General features: G+C 37.5%; 1 protein-coding gene across 1 annotated transcript in view; it reads left to right on the top strand.

Moving 5' to 3' along the window:
- Positions 1 to 14,107, top strand: part of Kctd8 (potassium channel tetramerization domain containing 8) — a 259,874-nt gene extending 245,767 nt beyond the window's left edge. The window contains exon 2 of the mRNA XM_060380715.1: positions 12,752 to 14,107. Coding sequence (XP_060236698.1) covers positions 12,752 to 13,212 — 461 coding nt within the window. The 3' untranslated portion in view covers positions 13,213 to 14,107. The remainder of the gene's footprint in view (positions 1 to 12,751) is intronic.
- The last annotated feature ends 6,902 nt before the right edge of the window (positions 14,108 to 21,009 follow it).

Below are 21,009 nucleotides of genomic sequence, written 5' to 3'. Positions count from 1 at the left end.
TCTCTCCAGGAGATTTTATTCCTGCTTCTATACTGCTTGAGCACATACTTGCCTCACCTCTGCTCCAACAAATATTCACATAATTTTAAAAATGAATAAAACTAATTGTAATAATATAATTTAATATATTGTTTTATTTTATTTTTCAAATGGCTTTGTTATATTTTAATTATTATTTTTTATTTTTTTATATTAGTTACATTTTATTAACTTTGTATCCCAGCTGTAGCCCCCTTCCTCATTCCCTCCCAATCCTACCCTCCCTCCTTTATCTTCTCCCTGCCCCTGATAGGGAAGGTGCTCCTCCCCTTCTATTTGACCCTAGCTTATAATGTCTCTTGAGGACTGGCTGCAATGTCCTCCTCTGTGGCCTAGCAGAGCTGCTCCTCCCTCAGGGGAGGGGGAGGTCAAAGAGACAACCATTGAATTCATGTCAGAAACAGTGCCTGTTCCCCTTACTAGGGTAACCCACTTGGATTCTGAGATACCATGGGCTACATCCGAGCATGGGTTCTAGGCTATATCCATGCATGGTCCTTGTTTGGAGAAACAATCTCAGAAAAGACCCCTGTGCCCTGATATATTTGGTCCTTGTATCGCTCCTGTCCTCTCCAGGTCACACTAACACCCCCTTCTTTCATATGATCCCCTGCATTCTGCCCAAGGTTTGGTTAATATATTGTTTTAAAAGTACAGAACAAGGCAGGAGAGAAAAAACATAGGTCAGAACATCAAAGAATGAACACATGGTTGGGATTATTAAGTGATTACTCATATGTTGTGTGTTCTTATGTGTATTAATTTTGCAAAAAGAGAAAGAAAATATATTATGGGATTATCAATGATGATATGGTGATTTATTTATATGAATTGGAGGACAAAGAATAAGTATTGCAATCATTTAAAAATATCAAAGACAGTTAGTGTAAAGAAGGGAATGCTCAACAATTATTTCCCTGAAAGATAAAGAAGTAAACGTTGACAACCTATAGGTGTTTTCTGCCAATGAGGATACCCCCAAAATGTAATGGTTTGCAGTGTGATATGTGAGCTTATCATTTTGGGGTGTTCTTACACTGAAGGAAGATGACACCTTCACAGGTCCTGTAAAAAAATTGTATAATAACAGAGAAATTGAGGTCCTATATGCACATCCAATATACCCTGACATTAATGGTTGAACCATGCTCACATAAATAAGATGATGTACTTCAAAAGCAGGCAATGACCTGGACTTAAGATAATTTCTGTAACTGCCATTAGATTGGGAATTTCAGAAAAAAAAATCAATATGTTGTCTAGAAGCATTGGAGGTCTGCAATCACTTTCACGAAGATTAAAGAGAGTTATAAAAATGTCACTGCTTTATGCAGCAGTTTTGTGGGAGTACAGTGCTGGATTCTCCCAGCCTATGGTGATAGCTCTGTTCTTTTGTGGTGGAGTCATTCCTGTCTCAGCCTTCAAGCTCACATTGTGATCTGCCTGTCTTCTTCCCATGTTACCTCTCTTCCTGTTGGAAAGAGATCTCTCTTTGAATTAAGGGTCCAAAAAATAATGCAGTTTATTTCCACCACCTCAAAATTCTTAATCACGTCTGCACAGACCTTTGTTATATAAAGTGAAACTTAGAGGCAACTCTCTTTTCTTAGGAGACTAATTTTTTGTAAGCCTTGTGGTTTTCTGTGATTTTGTTTGTTCTTTGTGTTTGTTCTCTGTGTATATACCCTGTACATGGTACAGGTTTCGTAAGGACAATTTCATGCAGGTATAAGTTACAATTTTACAGCACTTACCTTGTATCTTCTGCTGGTCATTTTTTCTCCCCTCCCTCTTCTATCAGTTCCACCCCATTTCAAGAAAGTTTTGCTTCTCCTTTCATGCTCTATCTATACGTATGATTTTCTTTTCATCTATGAGAATAACTGAAAATGCACTAATGAGAGAGCAGGCTATATTTAGCCATTTGCTTCTGATTTACTTTGTCTAATCTGATAATTTCCAATTATATGCATTTTTCTGAAAATGACATCATTTCTTTCTTCTTCCTAACAGAATGACCATCTGTTATGCATGTGTCATAATTTCTTTATCCGTTCCTCTGTTGATAAATATCTCGGTTGTTACTAAAACTTGGCTCTTTTTTTCAAATATTTTTCTTAATTGTTGAAGATTAATTTACACTTTTAGATATCATACACATACATGTCATATGTGGATCAGGTAGTAATCATGTTTTTCTGATTTTTTTTTCAGGAGGTAATCATAATTTATATATTTTATTTAATTGTTAATGACATTAAAAGGGAGATAAACATATACACAATAATGTGTGCACTTTCAGAAACCTGAAGATGAATACTCACTAATGCATGTGCCAGACACTCTATAATGTCATACATGTTACAGACATGGCTCAGTGTTAGAGAAAGTCCTGAGCTCTATCCTCAGTACTGCAAGACAAAAAAAAAATGACATTATTATCACCACTAAATTAAAATTCTTTCTTATGCACAGTCTCACTCTCTGTGTGTCTGTCTCTGTCTCAATTGCAGCTACATTTAAGCCCAATGCAAATGTCTTCTCCACAGACATTCTGAATGAAAATTACCCTAGACTGATGCCGCATTTTTCATCCTTCTGAAACAGGGTAGCAAATTGACTTTTAAAAGATCTAGCTAGTAGGTATCAGAACTTCTACCATGAGCACAGCTTTGCTGTTTTCAAAGATAAACACCTTTTTTTATTGCACCACACAGTGAAATTAAACCCTTCTGTGCGCATACATGCTTCTGCTTCCCTTTCAGCCTCGTGATCATGCACCAAATTACTTCCATAAGAGACAAACATTTATAAATCTCAAAGGGAAAGAGACAGCACTCACATTAAATGGTAAGGCAGCTACAAGAAGTTGCATCTCATTGCACATTACTGGAAATACTTGGAAACATTTATTGCCAAATGTGCACTTGAGATCCGCAGAGATCTGGCAGATAAAAATTCCCTGAACTCTGGCAATTATTTCTGCTCCTGGAATCTAAGTGTTGGCCTGTTTTGGCTTGTTTCCTTCTTCTTAACAAATATGATCACATTGTTGTTGTGTTTCTCTGATGGGACTTGTGCTTGCTGTGTATTGATGGGTTTAAATTGTAGCACTCCCCCTGCCCTTGACTCCTGAGTGTTGGAATTGAAGGTAGGCTTTACCACTTTACCAGCTGGCCTCCTCTTCATGTTATTTCCACTGTTTTTCTCCAGGACTTTATTCATAGCAGTGGAGAAATCTCAGTCTCTATAGGTCTTGCCATGCATGCAATCATGAGAACCTGACCTAGACCGAAGCGCATACACGCAAAGCCAGACGTGGCATGTCACACATGTAATGTGCCAGAAATAAAGCAGAGATAGAGGGACTTCCTGGCCATCTTGGCCATCCTGGCTGTCTATCCTAGCCAACTAATGAGCCACAGAACAATGAGAGACATGGTGTCTTGAACACAGTGAATACATGTCCTTAGAAACAATGCTTAAGGTTGACTTCCACATTCATGGGTACACCAACACACACACACCATGTGTGCTCACATACACACACACACACACACACACACACACAGAGAGAGAGAGAGAGAGAGAGAGAGAGAGAACCTTAAATCAAACAGTTGAAGGGTAGTCTGGAGTGGGTAGCAGAAAAGGTGGATATGAGTTTAAAGAACAATGATATACATTTATGAAAATGTCTTAATAAAAAATATACTTTGGGTCAGGCCTGAAGCAGTTGTTTGAGAATTTATAAGAGACAAGCATAATTTATGGCACCATGGGTTGATGTTCATATAAATTTGTTATACATAACACACCATAAGAACAACTTCCGTCTTTATTTATGGGGCATCTTCTTCCCCACACATACCCCAAGCCATCAGAGATGTTGTCAAGACAACATCTCATTAATCCTTGCCAAGAATCTTGTAGGTGTTATGATCCTAGTTTTATAGATGTGGCACAAGCAAGCCTACGGTTTTGTTCACAAATTTCAAAAACAGATAAATCACTTGAACCTTGTATTATATGTCAGTCAAAAAGGAGGTCATTGGAAGGAGATGGCTAATGCAATCCATGGGAAAACACACCAACATCTGTAATAAGGAATGGCAGATTCAAGTGGAGGAAACTGAAACAGCTACACATTGTTTCCACAGTCTTAACCGAAAGACCCCAAAGGAACCTGGACAGCTCTGTTTCTGTTGTTTGTTAGTTTGCTTTAAGCACCAGAATGGCATCAAAGCAGAGACTCTTAGCTTCTTTGGGTGCAGTGTGAGATCATTCTTAAATACAAAGCCCTGGTGGGGTTTCTCTGACAATTTTTTCAGATGACAAGGCCTCTGGGTAGATAAATAGACATAACACATTTTCTGTAGACATGCAGCTTCAAGTGTCAGCAGCAACCATGGAAATATCCTACAATTCACTCGTCGGGTAGAGGAAATAATTTCCTTGTTGTATATGGTCTTTACATACTTATTTCTCTTAATTAAACTAAAGGGTAAAGCATGGCTTTCCCAACAAAATGATGTACCCACTAGCTACATAGCATGGTGCTTGTATTCTGTTAGCCAACTGCCAGAGGCTGATTTCACTCGGTTCTCTGTGATTTTGCTCACGGCTGTCATTATACATCTGTCTATATTTTTAAGTTTATGTAACACAAAACAAAATAGAAAACGTCTTCAGACATAAATCCGTCCCATATGTGTTTCATGATATTTTGTTCCTATTGCTTCAGGAATTACAATAAAAATAATCTCTGCCCCTAAGCAACTATAGTAATTGTGTGTGTGTGTTATGTGTGTGTGCATGTGTATATAGTATATGTGTGTAGGTTATGGGTGTAATGAGTGTGTGTATGGTATAAGTATGTCTATTGTCTGTCTTCAATGTATGTTTATGCTGTGTACAGAGTGTCTGTATGTTGAGAAAACACAGAACCAAATATGAAACAGAAAAAAACATGAGACCAGGAAAATCTTATTTAAAGCAAAGTAAGTTCAGTACTTTGATATGAACTTAAATAAATTACTTGTGGGTCATTAAGAGAAAAAAAATGAACCCAATTTTGAGAAGGTTTTTATCTGAAAGTATTATCTGAAAGGCTTTGAATGTTTATTATTTTTCTTATTTATTTATTTATTTATTTAATCATTCATTCATTTGGTTTTGAAACAAAACCTTTCTATATAGCCCTGGCAGTCTTGGAATGTGTTGTGTAGATTTCTTTATGTTGGTATGCCACCATGTCTGAGGGGCCTTTTAGTCTTAAAGAAGAAAGTATTAAGATCAGAGGAGTTAGAAAAAGAAAACCATAATTATAATGTTTTGTGAAAAAAAAAATCTATTTTTAGTAAATATACAAAAAAAATTGTTGGGGGCCTCCTTTGATTGATCTCCATGCAATGAATATGTTCTCTTATACAAATTTTACTCTGAATTTTCTTATGTAGTTTATTAATAGTTTTAGAGATCACACAAATCAATTCTCTGAACTACATGAGTGAAACAAAGAAGCATAAACAATAGCCCATTGGCTTCTAAAAGTGACACTTCTTTAAGGGAGACAGAGCACCATCGTGAGACCATTTTTTGTGAAGAGATTGTGGGAACATTCCGATACCATGTTATGGTTTAGATAGTGAGAGTCTCCCCAAAGTCCACATGTTAAAAGGTAGGTCGCTGGATTGACACTACTGGGTGGCTTTTAAACCTATGAGGGGTTGGTCAGCTTCATGAAGAAATGTTAAATCATTGGAAGCATGACTTTAAAGATGGGGTGCCTATCTCTTGTCAGTGTTATGCATCCTAGATGTCATTAATTGAACTGCTTCACTGACAGGAAGTGAGGTGCTCTCCCACTGACATTCTACCATGATTCTCTGCTTTTCCCTGGGCTCAAAATGACAGAGCTTTCTGATCATGGAAGGAAGCAGTTGAAATTATCAACAAAAATAAATCTTTCAACCTTTTAGTTACGCCACGTATTTTGCCTCAAAGATGGAAACATGATTAACATATTTATCTATGATCAGCTAGGAGAATCTTTAATAACATACTAAGTGGTGGATACAAGCTGCCAGATTCACTGTGGGGTTAGTTTAACTACTACACAAATTGAGAGGTAAGATTATTTCGTGACTTTCGTTAAGAAATCCTGATTAAGGAGCCATAGTAACATAAAAAGATACAGCTTCAGCCATCAAGGAGTCAGGATTTTGAACTGAAAGATACAGTATGAATAAATAAAATATATATTTAAAAAAATGATTACTGTAATAAGTAGAGGACTAGGTTAGTAAGGAACATGTCCATATAAAACTGCAGGAACTACCAATTCCCATTTAACCAGGCTGTTCTTTTCCCTTCCTTCCTTCCTTCCTTCCACCTTGCCTTTCTTCCCTTCCTCCTTTGCTTCCTTTCTTCTTTTCTTTTTATATATTTCTTTCTTCCCCTCTCTCTTATTACTCAATACATTTTGATAAAAATGTAATACTCCATTTCCTTCTTCTTCCTTCTCTCCAAACATTAAGAAATATGCTCCCTCCAACTCCTCTATTTACCTCCTGACCTCTGTCTTTCTCTCAAAATGATAGCCTTACTTACTTTGACACACACACACACATACACACACACACACACACACACACACACACACCTGCCCACATCCACATCCACCTCCCCCCCCCCCCACACACCATCTGATTTTAAGGCCTACCATCTTTCATTGAAACAATAAGGACTTCTGTTTGCCCTTTTGAATGAGGATTAAGCCTCTTCTCCTTCTTGTGGTTTACATTCCTTAGGACTAGAAATTTCAGTATGTTTATCTTATATTATATGACTAATATCCACTTACAAGTGAGTATATACCATGTGTGTCTTTCTGCTTCTGGGTTAGTTCACTAAGGATGATCTTTTCTAGTTCCCAACTTTGCCTGCAAATTTCACGAATTCCTTGTTTTGGGTTTTTTGAAACTAATTTATATTTTATTAATTATAGTTTATTCACTTTGTAGCCCAGCTGTAGGCCCCTCCCAATCCCTCCCAACCCCACCCCTCCCTCCTCTTCTCCTCCCATGCCCCTCCCCAAGTCCACTGATAGGGATAGGGGAGGTCCTCCTGCCCTTCCCTCTGACCCTAGCCTATCAGGTCCCATCAGGACTGGATGCATTGTCTTCCTCTGTGGCCTGGTAAGGCTGCTCGCCCCTCAGGAGAAGATGATCAAAGAGATAGCCACTGAGCTCATGTCAGAGACAGTCTCTGTTCCCATTACTAGGGAACTCACTTGGAGACTGAGCCATAGGCTATAGCCATAGGCTATATCTGTTCAGGGGTTTTAGGTTATCTCCATATACAGTCCTTGGTTGGGGTATCAGTCTCAGAGAAATTTTGCCCAGATTTTTTGGTTCTGTTGCTCTCCTTGTGGAGCTTCTGTCCCTTCCAGTTATTTCATCTCTCCCTTCTTTCATTGAGTCCCTATACTCTGTCCAAAGTTTGGGTATGAGTCTCACCATCTGCTTTAATACTCTGCAAGAGTCTTTCAGAGGACCTCCTTGGTAGGCTCCTGTACTGTTCCATGTTTTCTCCCTCTTCTGATGTCCATGCCTTTCTGAATGAAAATTGATCATATTACCCAGGGTCCTTCTTCATACTTAACTTCTTCAGGTGTACAGATTTTAGTATGATTATCCTATATTATATGTCTAATATTCACTTTTAAGTGAGTATATACCTTATGTGTCTTTCTGCTTCTGAGATACCTCATTCAGGATGATCTTTTCTAGTTCCCACCATTTGCATGCAAATTTCATGATTTCCTTGTTTTTAATTCCTGAGCAGTATTCCATTGTGTAAATGTGCCACAATTTCTGTATCCATTCCTCAACTGAGGGACATCTGGATTGTTTCCAGATTCAGGCTATTGTGAATAAAGCTGCTATGAACATAGTTGACCAAAAGTCTTTGTTGTATGGTTGAACATTTTGTGGGTATATGCCCAGGAATGGTGTAGCTGAATCTTAAGGTAACACTATTATTAATTTTCTGAGCACCAAATTGATTTCCAAAGTGGTTCAGTATAGAATTCAGAAGTAGGAGAAGACATGGAACAGGACAAATGTCTTCCACAGGGAGTCTCTGAATGAATCTCCTGATCACGGTATGGAAGCAGATGCTGAGACTCATAGCCACACTTTGGGCAGAATGCAGGAAATCTTATGGAAGAAAGGGGAGATAGAAAGACCTGGAGTTGACAGAAGCTCTACAAGGAGACCAACAGAGCTAAAAAACTTGGGCCCAGAGGGACCTGCAAAGATTTATACTCCAACCAAGAACCGTGCATAGACTGGACACAAACCCCTGCTCAGATGAAACCCATAGGCTGCTTAGTTTTCAGGTGGGTTACCTAGTAGGGAGATCAGGGGCTGTCTCTGTTAGGATCTCAGTGGCTTGCTCTTTGATCACTTTTTCCTGGGAGTTGCAGCGTTGGTAGGCCACAGAGGAAGATGATGCAGCCAGCCCTGATAGGACCTGATAGGCTAGAGTCAGAAAGGGAGGAGGTCCTCCCCTATCAGTGGGCTAGGGGTGGGGCATAGGGAGAAAAGTCAGAGGGTAGGTGGAACTGGGAAAAAAAAAAACAAGGTAGAGGGTTACAGGTAAAGTGAGTAAATTATAATAAATAATAAATAAATAAAAACAAACACAAAAAGAAAAAATAGGGACTTATCCCTATAAAATTTAATTCTCCCTCTCCCAGCAGTCACTAGTTATCTGTATTTCTTTTTCTAGGAGCAGAACTCTATGAGATTTTCACCCTTCCATCTTAGGATATCTATTGATTTTGTTAGCATTCAGGTCATTTAGGGAGCCACTTTTAGTATACACAGCCCCAGTGCAGACTTCCTGGTTCTGTGATTCTTAAATTTTTTGGATCCTCTTCTAAGATCTTCCCTGAATTAGGTTCAGGAGTTGTGTTGAACATGTATTTCCAGAGGCGAGATGCTTATACTTCATAGATCTCTGAATTATGTCTAGTTATAGATTCTTTCTTGATCTCAGTTTGCTGTACAAAGAAATTTCTTTGATGAGGGGAGGGGCGAGAGCTACACTCATCTGTTGAGTGAGGATAAGTTGTAGAGTGCAGTTAAGATTATGATGGTCTAGTAAAGTGCCATAGTAGATTCTTTTCTAAGAACCATAACAGCACTGTTCCTAAATGGTTGTTTCTAATATGAGGCATGATTTTATTTCTGTTTGTCAGAACTTAATTCCAATAAGATAGCTGTTGGTTACCACCAAGATATGAGTGCCATTATTACACTTTCAAGAATTTCATGCCATCATGGCCAGGGTTGTGCTTCATAGGCATCATGGCTGGACAGATGCATTGACTGCTTCAAAGCATGCATCCTGCTTGAAAGCATGCATAGTATATTCTGGTATTATCAAATCTAGACCACAGGAAGGAGGTTTTCATGTCAAATCTATATTAAATCATCTGAGATCTGTATCCTACGAATACAATGTCTTCAGCACTTACCCTTAACATCAATAGCCCATACTGTTTTGTTGATCATTTGGACTACCCTGACCAATCATTTGAAAAGAGGTTGCTCAAGACAGGGGATTTTTTAATGCATTGAGGGACCACTGGCAGCTTGAATGTCATAACTTTATTTAAAATTGTATATAACATATTAAATATTAGATGATTATATATGATTTTAGATAAATAAAAAATAATACGACTCCTTAATGCTTTATCAAATGACCTTGGTGTTTCTTTTTCTTAATTCTTCTTCAGTCATAGATGTGGTAATTCCAATAAAGACAGCTGAAATATACAGAAATAACTTCATTTTCTCTAATAGGCTTTACTTTTTCTTGATTGAAATAGTCTTTTACTTGAAGACAAATGCCTCTCCTATGTGAAGCTTCAATTCAGAATATAAATTTTAATAATTAATTTAAAATGCCTTCTGTTTCTTCATTCAATTCAATAACATAATAGACTTTCACATGTGTGCATGCACTATTTAAGACTCATGCACCAGACAAGTTTGAACTAATTGATACTAAGACCATTGCCCAGGGTCAGGTATAATTTTGAGTTTCCTCATACATATGGACATTCATGCATATGAATAGTCAACAAAAGTTTGTCGACTCACAAACCTTTGTTTTTCCCCTCTTTTACTCAAGGGCTTAAAACTTGAAATACTTAAGATATGTTTCTCTTTCTGTTCAAGCACCACATAACTATTCACACGCAATTGAGTTTAGCACCTTTAAAAGGTGATTTGCCTTCTGGGAATTACATCTGCTACAGAAAAAATTTTACGTACCCTGTACTTTCAATCATCACTAAGCAGGCAAAGAGGTTAAAATACAATTTGTAAGATGTGCAGACTTCATTTAGAAATGCTTCTGTCTTAAAAAGAACTCTTCTGTGGTCTTATGACTGGGCATATCCACACTACTTTACAGAGCTTAAATGGCCTTTTGACAGATACAAGAATTGACATTTAATTTCTATACCACACTCTCTTCCCATATCATTTTCTTCCTTTTTATTGCAATATGAGAACATCCAAATGAAATTCATCAAAAGCCTTATTTTTCAGAGTTTCACAAATTTGGGGCTATTGTGATATCTTCCATTCTGCTTTGCTTGATGTAAAAAAATATTTATTGCTGTTTTTGTTATTGTTACTCTTATTTTTGTGGTGCCAGTGTTCAAACTCTGGAATTCACTCTTGTTAAGCAAGCACATTGACTCTCAGCCACATACCCGGTCCTACAGTTGCTTTGAATTAACTTTTTTGGAAAACTCATGGAGGAGGTTTTCATTTGCTTAAACAACTTCCTTCTTGAACATAAAAGTTTAACACTTAAATTAGATTCTAAATGGTAACGAATCTAGGCTCTGAACTAATCATAGCTTATCTAAAATAGAATTTTAAAGGCTACAAATTTCTCATACATATATTACCCACTCATTGAAATTATACCATAGCCATGTGAGCAGGTAGTACCATTTTAATTTCATTTCAATAAGTAAATTAAATATTTAGGATCAAAGAAATGAAAACTAAAAACCTGTTCATCTGTTCATAGTTGTTATATGCAGAGCCACAAGTAGAATGAAAGTATTTGGATTCGTAAGGTCCATAAGGATGTAAGATCCATAATATCATAAGGTCATAAGGTCAATTTCCAATGAAAAATAGTGCTCTATTTCCACGGTAAACAGCCCCAGGATACATATTCTGAGCAATAACAATTAACAGGTGAGCTTACCAGAGACAATCAAAATACTTTGTATGTATTGATTCCTTCACAAAAGTTTCAGAAATTCAAACATAGGAGATTCAGTCTCCCAATTTCAAAATAAAAAATGTAGCCAGAGAGGACAAATTTTATACATTTCAGAACTAGAGTGTAAACCCACATACACTACATTATGCAACCTTAACATTCTTTCTCCTGTGTTTTAAGACTAAAAGTAAGTATAATAGAACATATGAAGTTTATAATCTTCCAGGACTAAGTTTCTTTGAGCTTTTAGAAAGTCGTACCGGTACTTTGATATTCTATCAAGTACACAGGAGAAATTAAAATTGTATGTCTTTTCTAGGAACTCATTTATATTCATGGTAAAACATTCTTTCTTTTTCATTGTATCATTTAGATACTTTCTTAATGGAAAAGAGTTTAAGGAGGTGTCTTGATGATGCATCATTTGGAGATAGACACTCACAGTCATTTGTCAGCATTTTGGTCAGTTGTATTTTCATGTAGTGATTTCCATCTGCTACAAAAAGATGCTTCCTTGATGAGAGAGGGAGAGCTTATTACCTCTGGGTAAAAGTATATTTAAAAGGTGATTAAACCTATAATTTTCATGATAATTATTTTAAGTATTTCAATAGATTATTTCCAAGAGAGTGCCTATTTTGTTTTTCTTGACTCTACTGTGGCATTCAGGCCTCCCTTTACCATTTATTGAATGCTACTTACATATTCTTTGGGAAATGAGCAGTTTTTGAAATTGTTCTGATATGTGTTCTACCTCAAATAGTTAAGCCCCCTATTTTGAAGGAGTACTCTATTTTAACTGTATACAATCACGATAATATTAAGACTATATGTTGTATGGCAGTTTCATAATTCTCCCAGGAAACAGGATGAAGAATTTGAGGATTATGTTTAAATCAGCCTTCCACTTGGCAGCATGAACAATGTGATTACACCTCTGGGCTGAGGCCACTGCTTTACAAAACTAAGCAATGGCACTTTCCTTTTTTTGCGGTGGAAAATAAATACGCAAAAGACAGCATCCAAGAATGAGGTTGTCACAAAGCTGATGACAGCTTCTAGAGATGCAGATCTAAGACTGAAAGGTGTTTGTGTGTGGCAGCTTTATTTCTAAATTTGAAACTAAATGAACAAAGACAGTCCTTTCTGCATGATAAGAAACATGATCTTTTATTAAAAGGTCACTGAGTACAGCTCTAAAAGGCTTCGGTGTAAGTCGCAAAATGACTTGCTGTATATTTGCATGCAAAGACCCATGTGGTGTTGTTATTGAACTCCTCAAATACAGGCTAGGGTGACACCTTTTCGCTCAGATAGATGTTCATAAATTAAATAGAATACAAATTTACCAATTCAATTTCTCTGTTCTTCCCTTGCTTGTCTTCTTTAGGACCACCACAGAAAATTGTTTCACCCAAACAAGAACATGAAGAGAGGAAACACGACAAAGTCACAGACAAAGGAAGTGAGAGTGGGACTTCCTGCAATGAGCTCTCCACGTCCAGCTGTGACAGCCACTCAGAGGCCAGTACTCCACAGGACAACCCGCCCAACACCCAGCAGGCTGCAGCTCACCAGCCTAACACCTTGACCTTGGATCGCCCCTCCAAAAAAGCACCCGTGCAGTGGATGCCACCACCAGACAAACGCAGAAACAGTGAACTTTTTCAGTCACTCATCAGCAAGTCCCGAGAAACAAACCTCTCCAAAAAGAAAGTCTGTGAGAAGCTAAGTGTGGAAGAAGAGATGAAAAAGTGTATTCAGGATTTTAAAAAAATCCACATTCCAGATTGTTTTCCAGAGCGCAAACGCCAGTGGCAGTCTGAACTGCTCCAGAAGTACGGGTTGTAGGAATGATGATGTTCTTGGCTTGTTTTGATGGCATTCGATGTTTACGACAGTGTCGCCACCTGACTCATGGTCAGTGTGATCCCTGCTGCTCTTCCTTTTCTGTGAACGGTGGATGTGGGACCGTATTCTTTTTCATTATTTTTGTTGTTGTTTTTTAGAAACATAATTTTAAAAATGAAACCAACAAGTCTGTGTCAAAATGGTGTATCTATCTGATTCAAGCCGTTTTGTAATCATGAACGTACAATGTGCATGATCGAGAAGCTTAGAATCTTGGTTTTTGAACTGCGGCCGACTGGACAGGTTTGTCTTTCTGTAACTCACCAAACAGCAAATCATCACATCACACAAACTCAGACAAGAATGTGGATGAAGCAACATGGCATAAAATTTTAGATGATGGTTTTAGGACCCAAATCTACAACTGTTTAAATGTTAATGCAATAAAATAAGTATTTTTTGTTTTTGTTTTTGCATGAACACAGTGTTACAAATAAATCACAAGAAATAGGGAAGATCTGTTTGTTGCTTTGAAAGAAAAAATATTAAAAAAATAAAGCAAAATATATATATATATAGTTTCAGGCAAAGCCTATAAGTGTAAGCTGTCTAGGAGACTGAACTTTCTTTGTTCCTGATCTGTGGTTCTTTTGTGTAGGTGTATGGTGTTTCTGTATGTTAAGATGGTGTAAATATGCCTTATACTGTTATGGCATCAACATTCATCTATCAATGCTAGTCATGATTATTTCTGTGAAATGATTCTTTTTACATCAGGCTGTGAAATATGATATAATGATGATTTAAAAGATCTTATTATCATGTTAATCAAAATAATTGAGGGAAATGGCAAAGAGCTTTATGTATTTATTAAAAAACAGAAAATGTGTTAGAATTCCTTATTTTCTACTGACTTTTCTTTAAAAATATTTTATCATCCTTGATTTTCACTTAAAACACCATGTTACAAAATGATTGATAAACCAATGTTGGCAAGATTAAACATAATTCAAATTGAGGTAGAGGGAAATCCAGATAGCCCTGTGTTTCTTTACAAATCCTCAGTCCACAAGAGAAGAGAGACCTCATTTGATAATAATACACTGAAAGTTTATTTTCACTGACAACAAGATTGAAAAAGCCTCTCCACAATAAATTGGGAAGTTATCTCTTACAAAGCAAGAGACAAAAATGTCAACAGCGCACTGAAAGGTCACTCTTGATGAAAAGTGTTTTCTTCCCCAGTATGTGGGGACAGTCTCTTCCTGATCAAAAGCCACACAATTACCCTTCAAACTCTTCACAGAAATAAATACAAAATATCATGAATTCTTGCTTAAAGAAAATAGGCCGAGAGAGGTAAAAATATCCTCAAGAATGAATTCAGGTTTCTTTGTGGTGAGTTAGAGAGGGAGTGGGTGGCACTTGCAATGTCCTCTCTTCCCCCAGAGGAACGATATGAGCATCTTCACTTGCAAGTTTGAAAAACTACATTTATTTCTGGATATTTTTGTATTTTTTTTCATAGTACCATTATATAAAGTGTTTTCTATCCAGGACTCTAAAAGACACCTAAGGCATGATTAACCTTCAGTTAACTGTCAGGCTTTGGGAAAGCATCTTCTCTCTATTTCTGTATATAATTTCAGGAAGTTGGCAGTCATGGTATGGTTTGATAGGCATGAGAATCACTGGTCAGTGAATGGAGATTGACAGGTTGCTGGGTTCCCATTCCCACATCTACCATTTCTCCTTTTCGTATCTGACAGATAATACAAGGGTTATAATGTTATAAGGATGATTTCAGAGGGTTGGGCAGGTAGCTCAGCAAGTAAGAGCTGGTTGTGCAAATGAAATAACCAGAGCATAGTTTTCCAGCACGTAGGAAAAATAAAGTTAGACAAGGTAAATCTAAAATATCCAGGTTCAGGTGAAAGACCCCATGAATACACAAGGTGGAGAATGATGCCTGAGATATCCAATGTCGATCTTTGGCTTACATGTGTAACTGTAAATTCATGTACCCACTCCCATAGGCACACATGCATGGACCCCCCCACACACACACCATAGTCATAATTACAATGAGATGATTTCTAGGATATAATTTGTATAAACACATAGCTATCCACTGATCTGAAAAGAAAACAAACAAAAATGTTTACCCTATAGAATTAAGTAACCATCACTACAAGTAGTGTATTTAGAATACAAAGGGAGAAGCAACATAATAAGGACTATAAGCTTTAGTAAGCCACATTTACTTCCAAATACAGAACTCAAGCAAAGTAGAGGAAATTACTCAACCCCCAACATTGCCTTCCACTTTCTAATTTTCTGACTGTACCTTCCATACTCCAATGTAAATAAAAGCCAGCTGGCCAAAAACCTACACATATAATGTCCACAGTGATGCCCAATGAGACACAACCCAGAAATAAATGGCAAGGACTATGTCTGAAAACTACCTTGCACCCACTGTATGTTTCCTAATGAACCAGCTCAAGTAGAATTATAATTGAAAGAATTTAGAAAGAATGCATTTTCCACCATCCATAGACCCAAAGAAGGTAAGTAACAAGAAAGACCTAAATCTCACTGAAAAGAGGAAATAAAATAGACAGGAGAAGTCATTGAAGAAGGAAAACAGTAGGAGAGGGAACTTTGAGAGAAATGAGGATGGAGGTCAGACCTGGAGAGGATGGGAGAGCTTGTGGAGAGAAGAGAAACTGTAGGTAGGGGCATCTCTGTGACAAACTGGAGACCTATGATAGGGTAGGTTCCTGGGGGCTTATGGGAGTGAATCTAGCTGAGAATCTAGCAGGGGTCATGAAGATGGAAGAGGCCAACCTCTAACTAGACAGGACTCCTAGTGGAGGAAGAGGAATACAACCCCCCCAAAAAAAAACTTCAATGCAAAATTTATCCTGCCTACAAGATGTGCAGGGATGAAAATAGAGCAGAGATTAAGGGAAGACCCAACCAATGTCTGGCCCAACCTGAGACTAACCCTAATGGAGAGAGCTAACCCCTGAAACTATTAATGACACTCTGCTATGCTTGCAGACAGGAGTCTAGCATACTGCCCCCTGAGAAGATCCCCCAGCAGCAGATCAAACCAGATAGTGAGAGTCATAGCCAAACACTGGGCAGAACACCTGGAGTTTTATGGAACACTTGTGGGAAAGACAGAAGGAACGGACAGGAGATCTACAAGAAGACCAACAGTGCCAAGTAACATGGGCCCAAGGAGGGCATATAGAGACTGAAGCACTATGCATAGACTGAACCTACTAAACAGATGTAGCTATTGGACAGTTCCATCTTCATATTGGTGCTCTGATAAGGGGAGCAGGGGCTGTCTCATACTTGTTTTTTATCCCTTCCCCATGGCATGGCTGCCTCACCAGGCCACAGGGGAAGAGAATGCACTCATTTCTGATTTGACTTGATCTGCCCTGGTGGGTTGGTGGGGTTCAGGTCTCCCCTTTTCTGAGGAGTAGGGAAAGGGGCTTAAGGGGAAGAGGGAGGGAGAGTGAGAGTGGGAGTAGAGGAGCAGGGGCTACAATCTAGATGTAAAGTGAATGAATGAATGAATGAATGAGAATGCATTTTCTGTCCCAATTTTCTCTGCCTCCTTATATAGACAGTGGAGCACACAAATTTATATTCCTTCTTGATGAACTAGAATAAAAGTTATTCATGGAATGAAAATTATTGCATCTTAGTTGTTTTTGTTTTTTAATTCATCACCATATGGGGAACAGTTAGTTGGCATGTCAGCAATACATTCACAAGAATCAGTTACGATCTCTCTCTCTCTTAGGAAGAGGCCTAAAGTGTGATTCTTCTGATCAATTTCTGTCATTAAAGGTTAGAACTTGATTAGCCTCAAGTAGGCTTACAAGAAACCAAAGGAAGTAGCTACATCAAGGAATCTTACTGAAGAAAACAGTGGCATCAAATATTAAAGGTAAGATGAACTGAAATTGGTCAACACTGCAATGATAGGAATGTGAAGTTGATGAGCACGAAAATGAAGAAAACTGTAAGCAGCTACTTAAGCTGAGATGGTTTCCTTCTTCTGAAAAGCTGCTTGTAGCAACCAGTGACTACCAGTCAAGGAGAGAAATAAAGTCAATAGTGAAGTTCATTGTTCATTGCTCTAGAAGAAAAGTTGAGACTAAATTTTCAGTTTAGTTTTCATAAGTTTTGCCTTTCCTGATTATGAAAGTCTATGAAAAAAGAGAGTCTAGTAATATTAAGGACACACATACTACCATTTACAGACAAAAGAAGCCTCTCTGACATTTTTCAGTCCCTGGACAAAGACCAAGAGAGGAATATTAAATGTAATATTGGCTCTTCTGCATCAGTTGGGCAGTTTTTTCTCTCTCTCTCCCTCTCTCTCTCTTTCTCTCTCTCCTCTTTTTATCTCTCTCCTCACTTTCTTTTTCTTTCTTTCTCTCTCTTTCTTTGTGTGTCTGTGCATGTTTATGTGTGTTCCTATGTGTATGTGCTACTCAAGTCAACAACTTGAGCATCTATTATACTTTTAGCACAAAAGATACTTAGAAATATTAATAGAGATATACCACTTTGACATCTACATGCTTATGAATGCTAAAATGTTCTTACACTAAATGGAAACTAATCAATTCAAACAAAAGAAAAAAATATAACTTGGATAAACAACCACCATGTTGGATAGAGTATACCAACACTGCTGTTGTAAATTGCAAAAACATGCTGCAAACAGAATAGTTGCTTTTATTGTCATTTGAGTCTTTCCTCTTTAGTATTTAGAGTTCTGACAGATTGGTTCTATCTCATGTGTTTGTTATGCCTGGTATTTTAATGCAGAACACAGGCTAGAAAATAGAAAGCTGCAGTAACTTTTAGGAATAATTAACCAAAGAGACCATAAGATACCTATCGCATAGGTAATGACAAGTTCAAAGTCAGACCCTCATCATGTTCATTTTAGCTCCAGCAACTACTGGGTTGACCTGAATTTTTATTTATTTTACTTTATTTATTTTACATTCTGATCATAGTTTATTCTCCTCCCTTTTCTCCCAGTCCCCCTATACACACACACACACACACACACACACACACACACACACACACACACACACGCACACACACTCACATACTTCCCTGCTTCCCTCACACCCACCCACCCACCTGTACACTCTTCCTTTATTTTTCTTTAGGAAAGGTCCAGCTTCTGTGGCTATCAATCAGCCATGGCATATCAAGTTACAGTAAGACTGGGCACCTCCTTTTCTGTTAAGGCTAGACAAGACAACCCAGTAGGGGAAAAGGGCTACAAGAACAGACAACAGAGTCAGAGACAGCTCCTGCTGTCACGAATAGGAGTCTCAAAGAATATCAAGCTACACAACTGTGATGTATGTGCAGAAGGCCTAGGTCAGGCTCATGTAGGCTCCCTGGTTGGTGGTTTAGACTTTGTGAGCCCCTATAGGCCCAAGCTAATTGATTCTGTTGGTCTTCTTGTGGTATCCTTGACCCTTCTGGCCCCTACAATCATTCTTCCCCTCTTTTGCTGGATTTCCCAAGCTACACCTAATGTTTAGTTGTTGGTCTAAGCATTTATTTCCTTCAGTTGTTGGATGAAGCCTCTCTGATGACATTGGGCTAGATGCCAATCAGTGAGTATAGCAGAATAACAAGAGGAATCATTTCATTGACTTTTATTTTTCTCATATGTGTTATGGGTCTCTGGGATATGCAGTCTCTGATTCCTGTCCCTGTGGGCCATGTCAGGAGTGGGCTCCCTTTCATAACATGGGTCTCAAGCTTGACCAGTCATTGGCTGGCCACTCTCACAATTTCTGCACCACTTTTTACTCTGCACTTTTTGAAGGCAGGACAAATTGTAGGTTTGTATCTGGGTTGGTGTTCCAATCACTCCCCAGGAAGTGTCGCCTGTTTACAGGACATGGTAAGGAATACTGGGCAAAAGGGCACTTAACAACACATTATATGTAAATTTGGTTTTAAAAATGCTTTAGAATTTTCTTTCTTTCTTTCTTAATTTCTTTTACAAATGAATTTTCAATAAAAATTTTTGTTGATTTCTCAAAAAAAGCAAATAAAAAAAGAAAAGAAGAGGAAGAAAAAAACACAGTAAAACAACAAACACACACATACGCACACACACACCATAAAAATATATAATTAAAAAACCATAACATTAAAGCAAATGGTCATAAGATAAAAATATGCCAAAAGAAAGATATTTGAGACAAAAAAAAATTCTCAAAAAATACCTTTGAGTCCATCTTGAGCTGTCCATCTGATGAGAATATTGCCCCCTACCCTAACTGTGGTTTATATTATATACCTGATGACCTTAACTGTGGTTTATGTTATATAAAGGTTCTACTGGTATAAAATAAAATAAAATAAAATCCTAACTTTTCCTTTGAGTTGTCAGATTGAGATGGCTTCGTTGCTAAGGACGGGAGCTTATGTGTACTTCCCCTCTAAGTAGTGGGACCCCATCTACTCACCAAAATTCCTCCTTTTCTTCTCTTCCTAATCTAGTCTTAGTGCTATGATTCCATGTGTCCATCTGAAGAATGCACAGAAAAACACTCAAATATTTTCTATTTGTTCTGATCTTTTTAAATACTTGAAAAACTCCAAGTGAAGTTTAATACTTTCTTCTCTTTGTTACTAGTGTAGTGTTTATTTTGAATATGAAAAATATTTGTTATCAGGATTTCCTGTTCTTCCTCTGCCTCCCCCTGTATAACAAGGAGAAAGATTAACCAGCATACTTACCTATGCGGGGAAACAGGATAAAAGAGAGAGATGTGGGAAATAGAACATACTCCTTTTCTAATAACACCTGGTTATATTTGGCCTATCTCTAACTTATGTCATGTGACAGCAGCAGGATACAATCATTTTGTATACTCTTGAAGGACTGAAAGCCTGTGTGAGAAATCAGAGTTAGAAAAATAACAGGCCAATCTCGATATGATGCCAGTTGTTTTTAGACTGACAGAGGCAGCTTTGCTTTAATTTGCTCATGTAAGAAGTAACATGAGGCAATCCCATGTTAGTTAACTAGTAATTTTTTAGTATCTTTCTTATTCAGTATTCTCTGTTCAGTATTTTCTTTCCTATTTAGTATTATCTTTCCTATTCCTAAACATTAACTTTAAAAATCAAAATCCACTATTAAATATAGTTTCCGCTTTCTTTGAGAGTTTCTATTTGTGAAACCCACCTCCTATCCATGGCTTCTTGAAATGGATATCAGATTGTAACTAATAAAAGGCTGCCTGTTTCTAGAATTGTCCTTTAGCAGATACTTAGAACAATGTTTGTCATTGTTCTTTTTTTTTTCAACTAAATTGTGGAAAGACTTTGTATGTCAGCAGTTTTTTATTTAAACTTCCTGCACGATGTCTAAAAGTACTGTTATATGCTACCAGGATCTTATTTGATAGATAAATGAAAAGGCATACATGACATCTCCTATTTTTATATTTATTTTAAGAAGAATTGTGGGAGCAGCAACATGATTCAGCAGGGAAAGGGCTTGCTGTCAAGCCTGACAACCTGAGTTTGCTGCCTGGGACAAAGTGGAAGAGGAGAGCTGTCCTCTGTGTTCCACAGTCATGCGGCTCCTCATACACACATCCTCAAATACAAAACACAACTTTAAAAAAATATAATCGTAAAAAATATTTACATCAGTTACTTGATAATACTTGTGATCCATCAAATATTAAATACTTTAACTGAAAAGAGTGA

This window comes from Meriones unguiculatus, chromosome 3 (assembly GCF_030254825.1).
Source record: "Meriones unguiculatus strain TT.TT164.6M chromosome 3, Bangor_MerUng_6.1, whole genome shotgun sequence".
NCBI classification, from domain to species: Eukaryota; Metazoa; Chordata; class Mammalia; order Rodentia; family Muridae; genus Meriones; species Meriones unguiculatus.
Note: the sequence above shows the minus strand (reverse complement) of the source record. Positions and strands in the feature narration are given on the sequence as shown.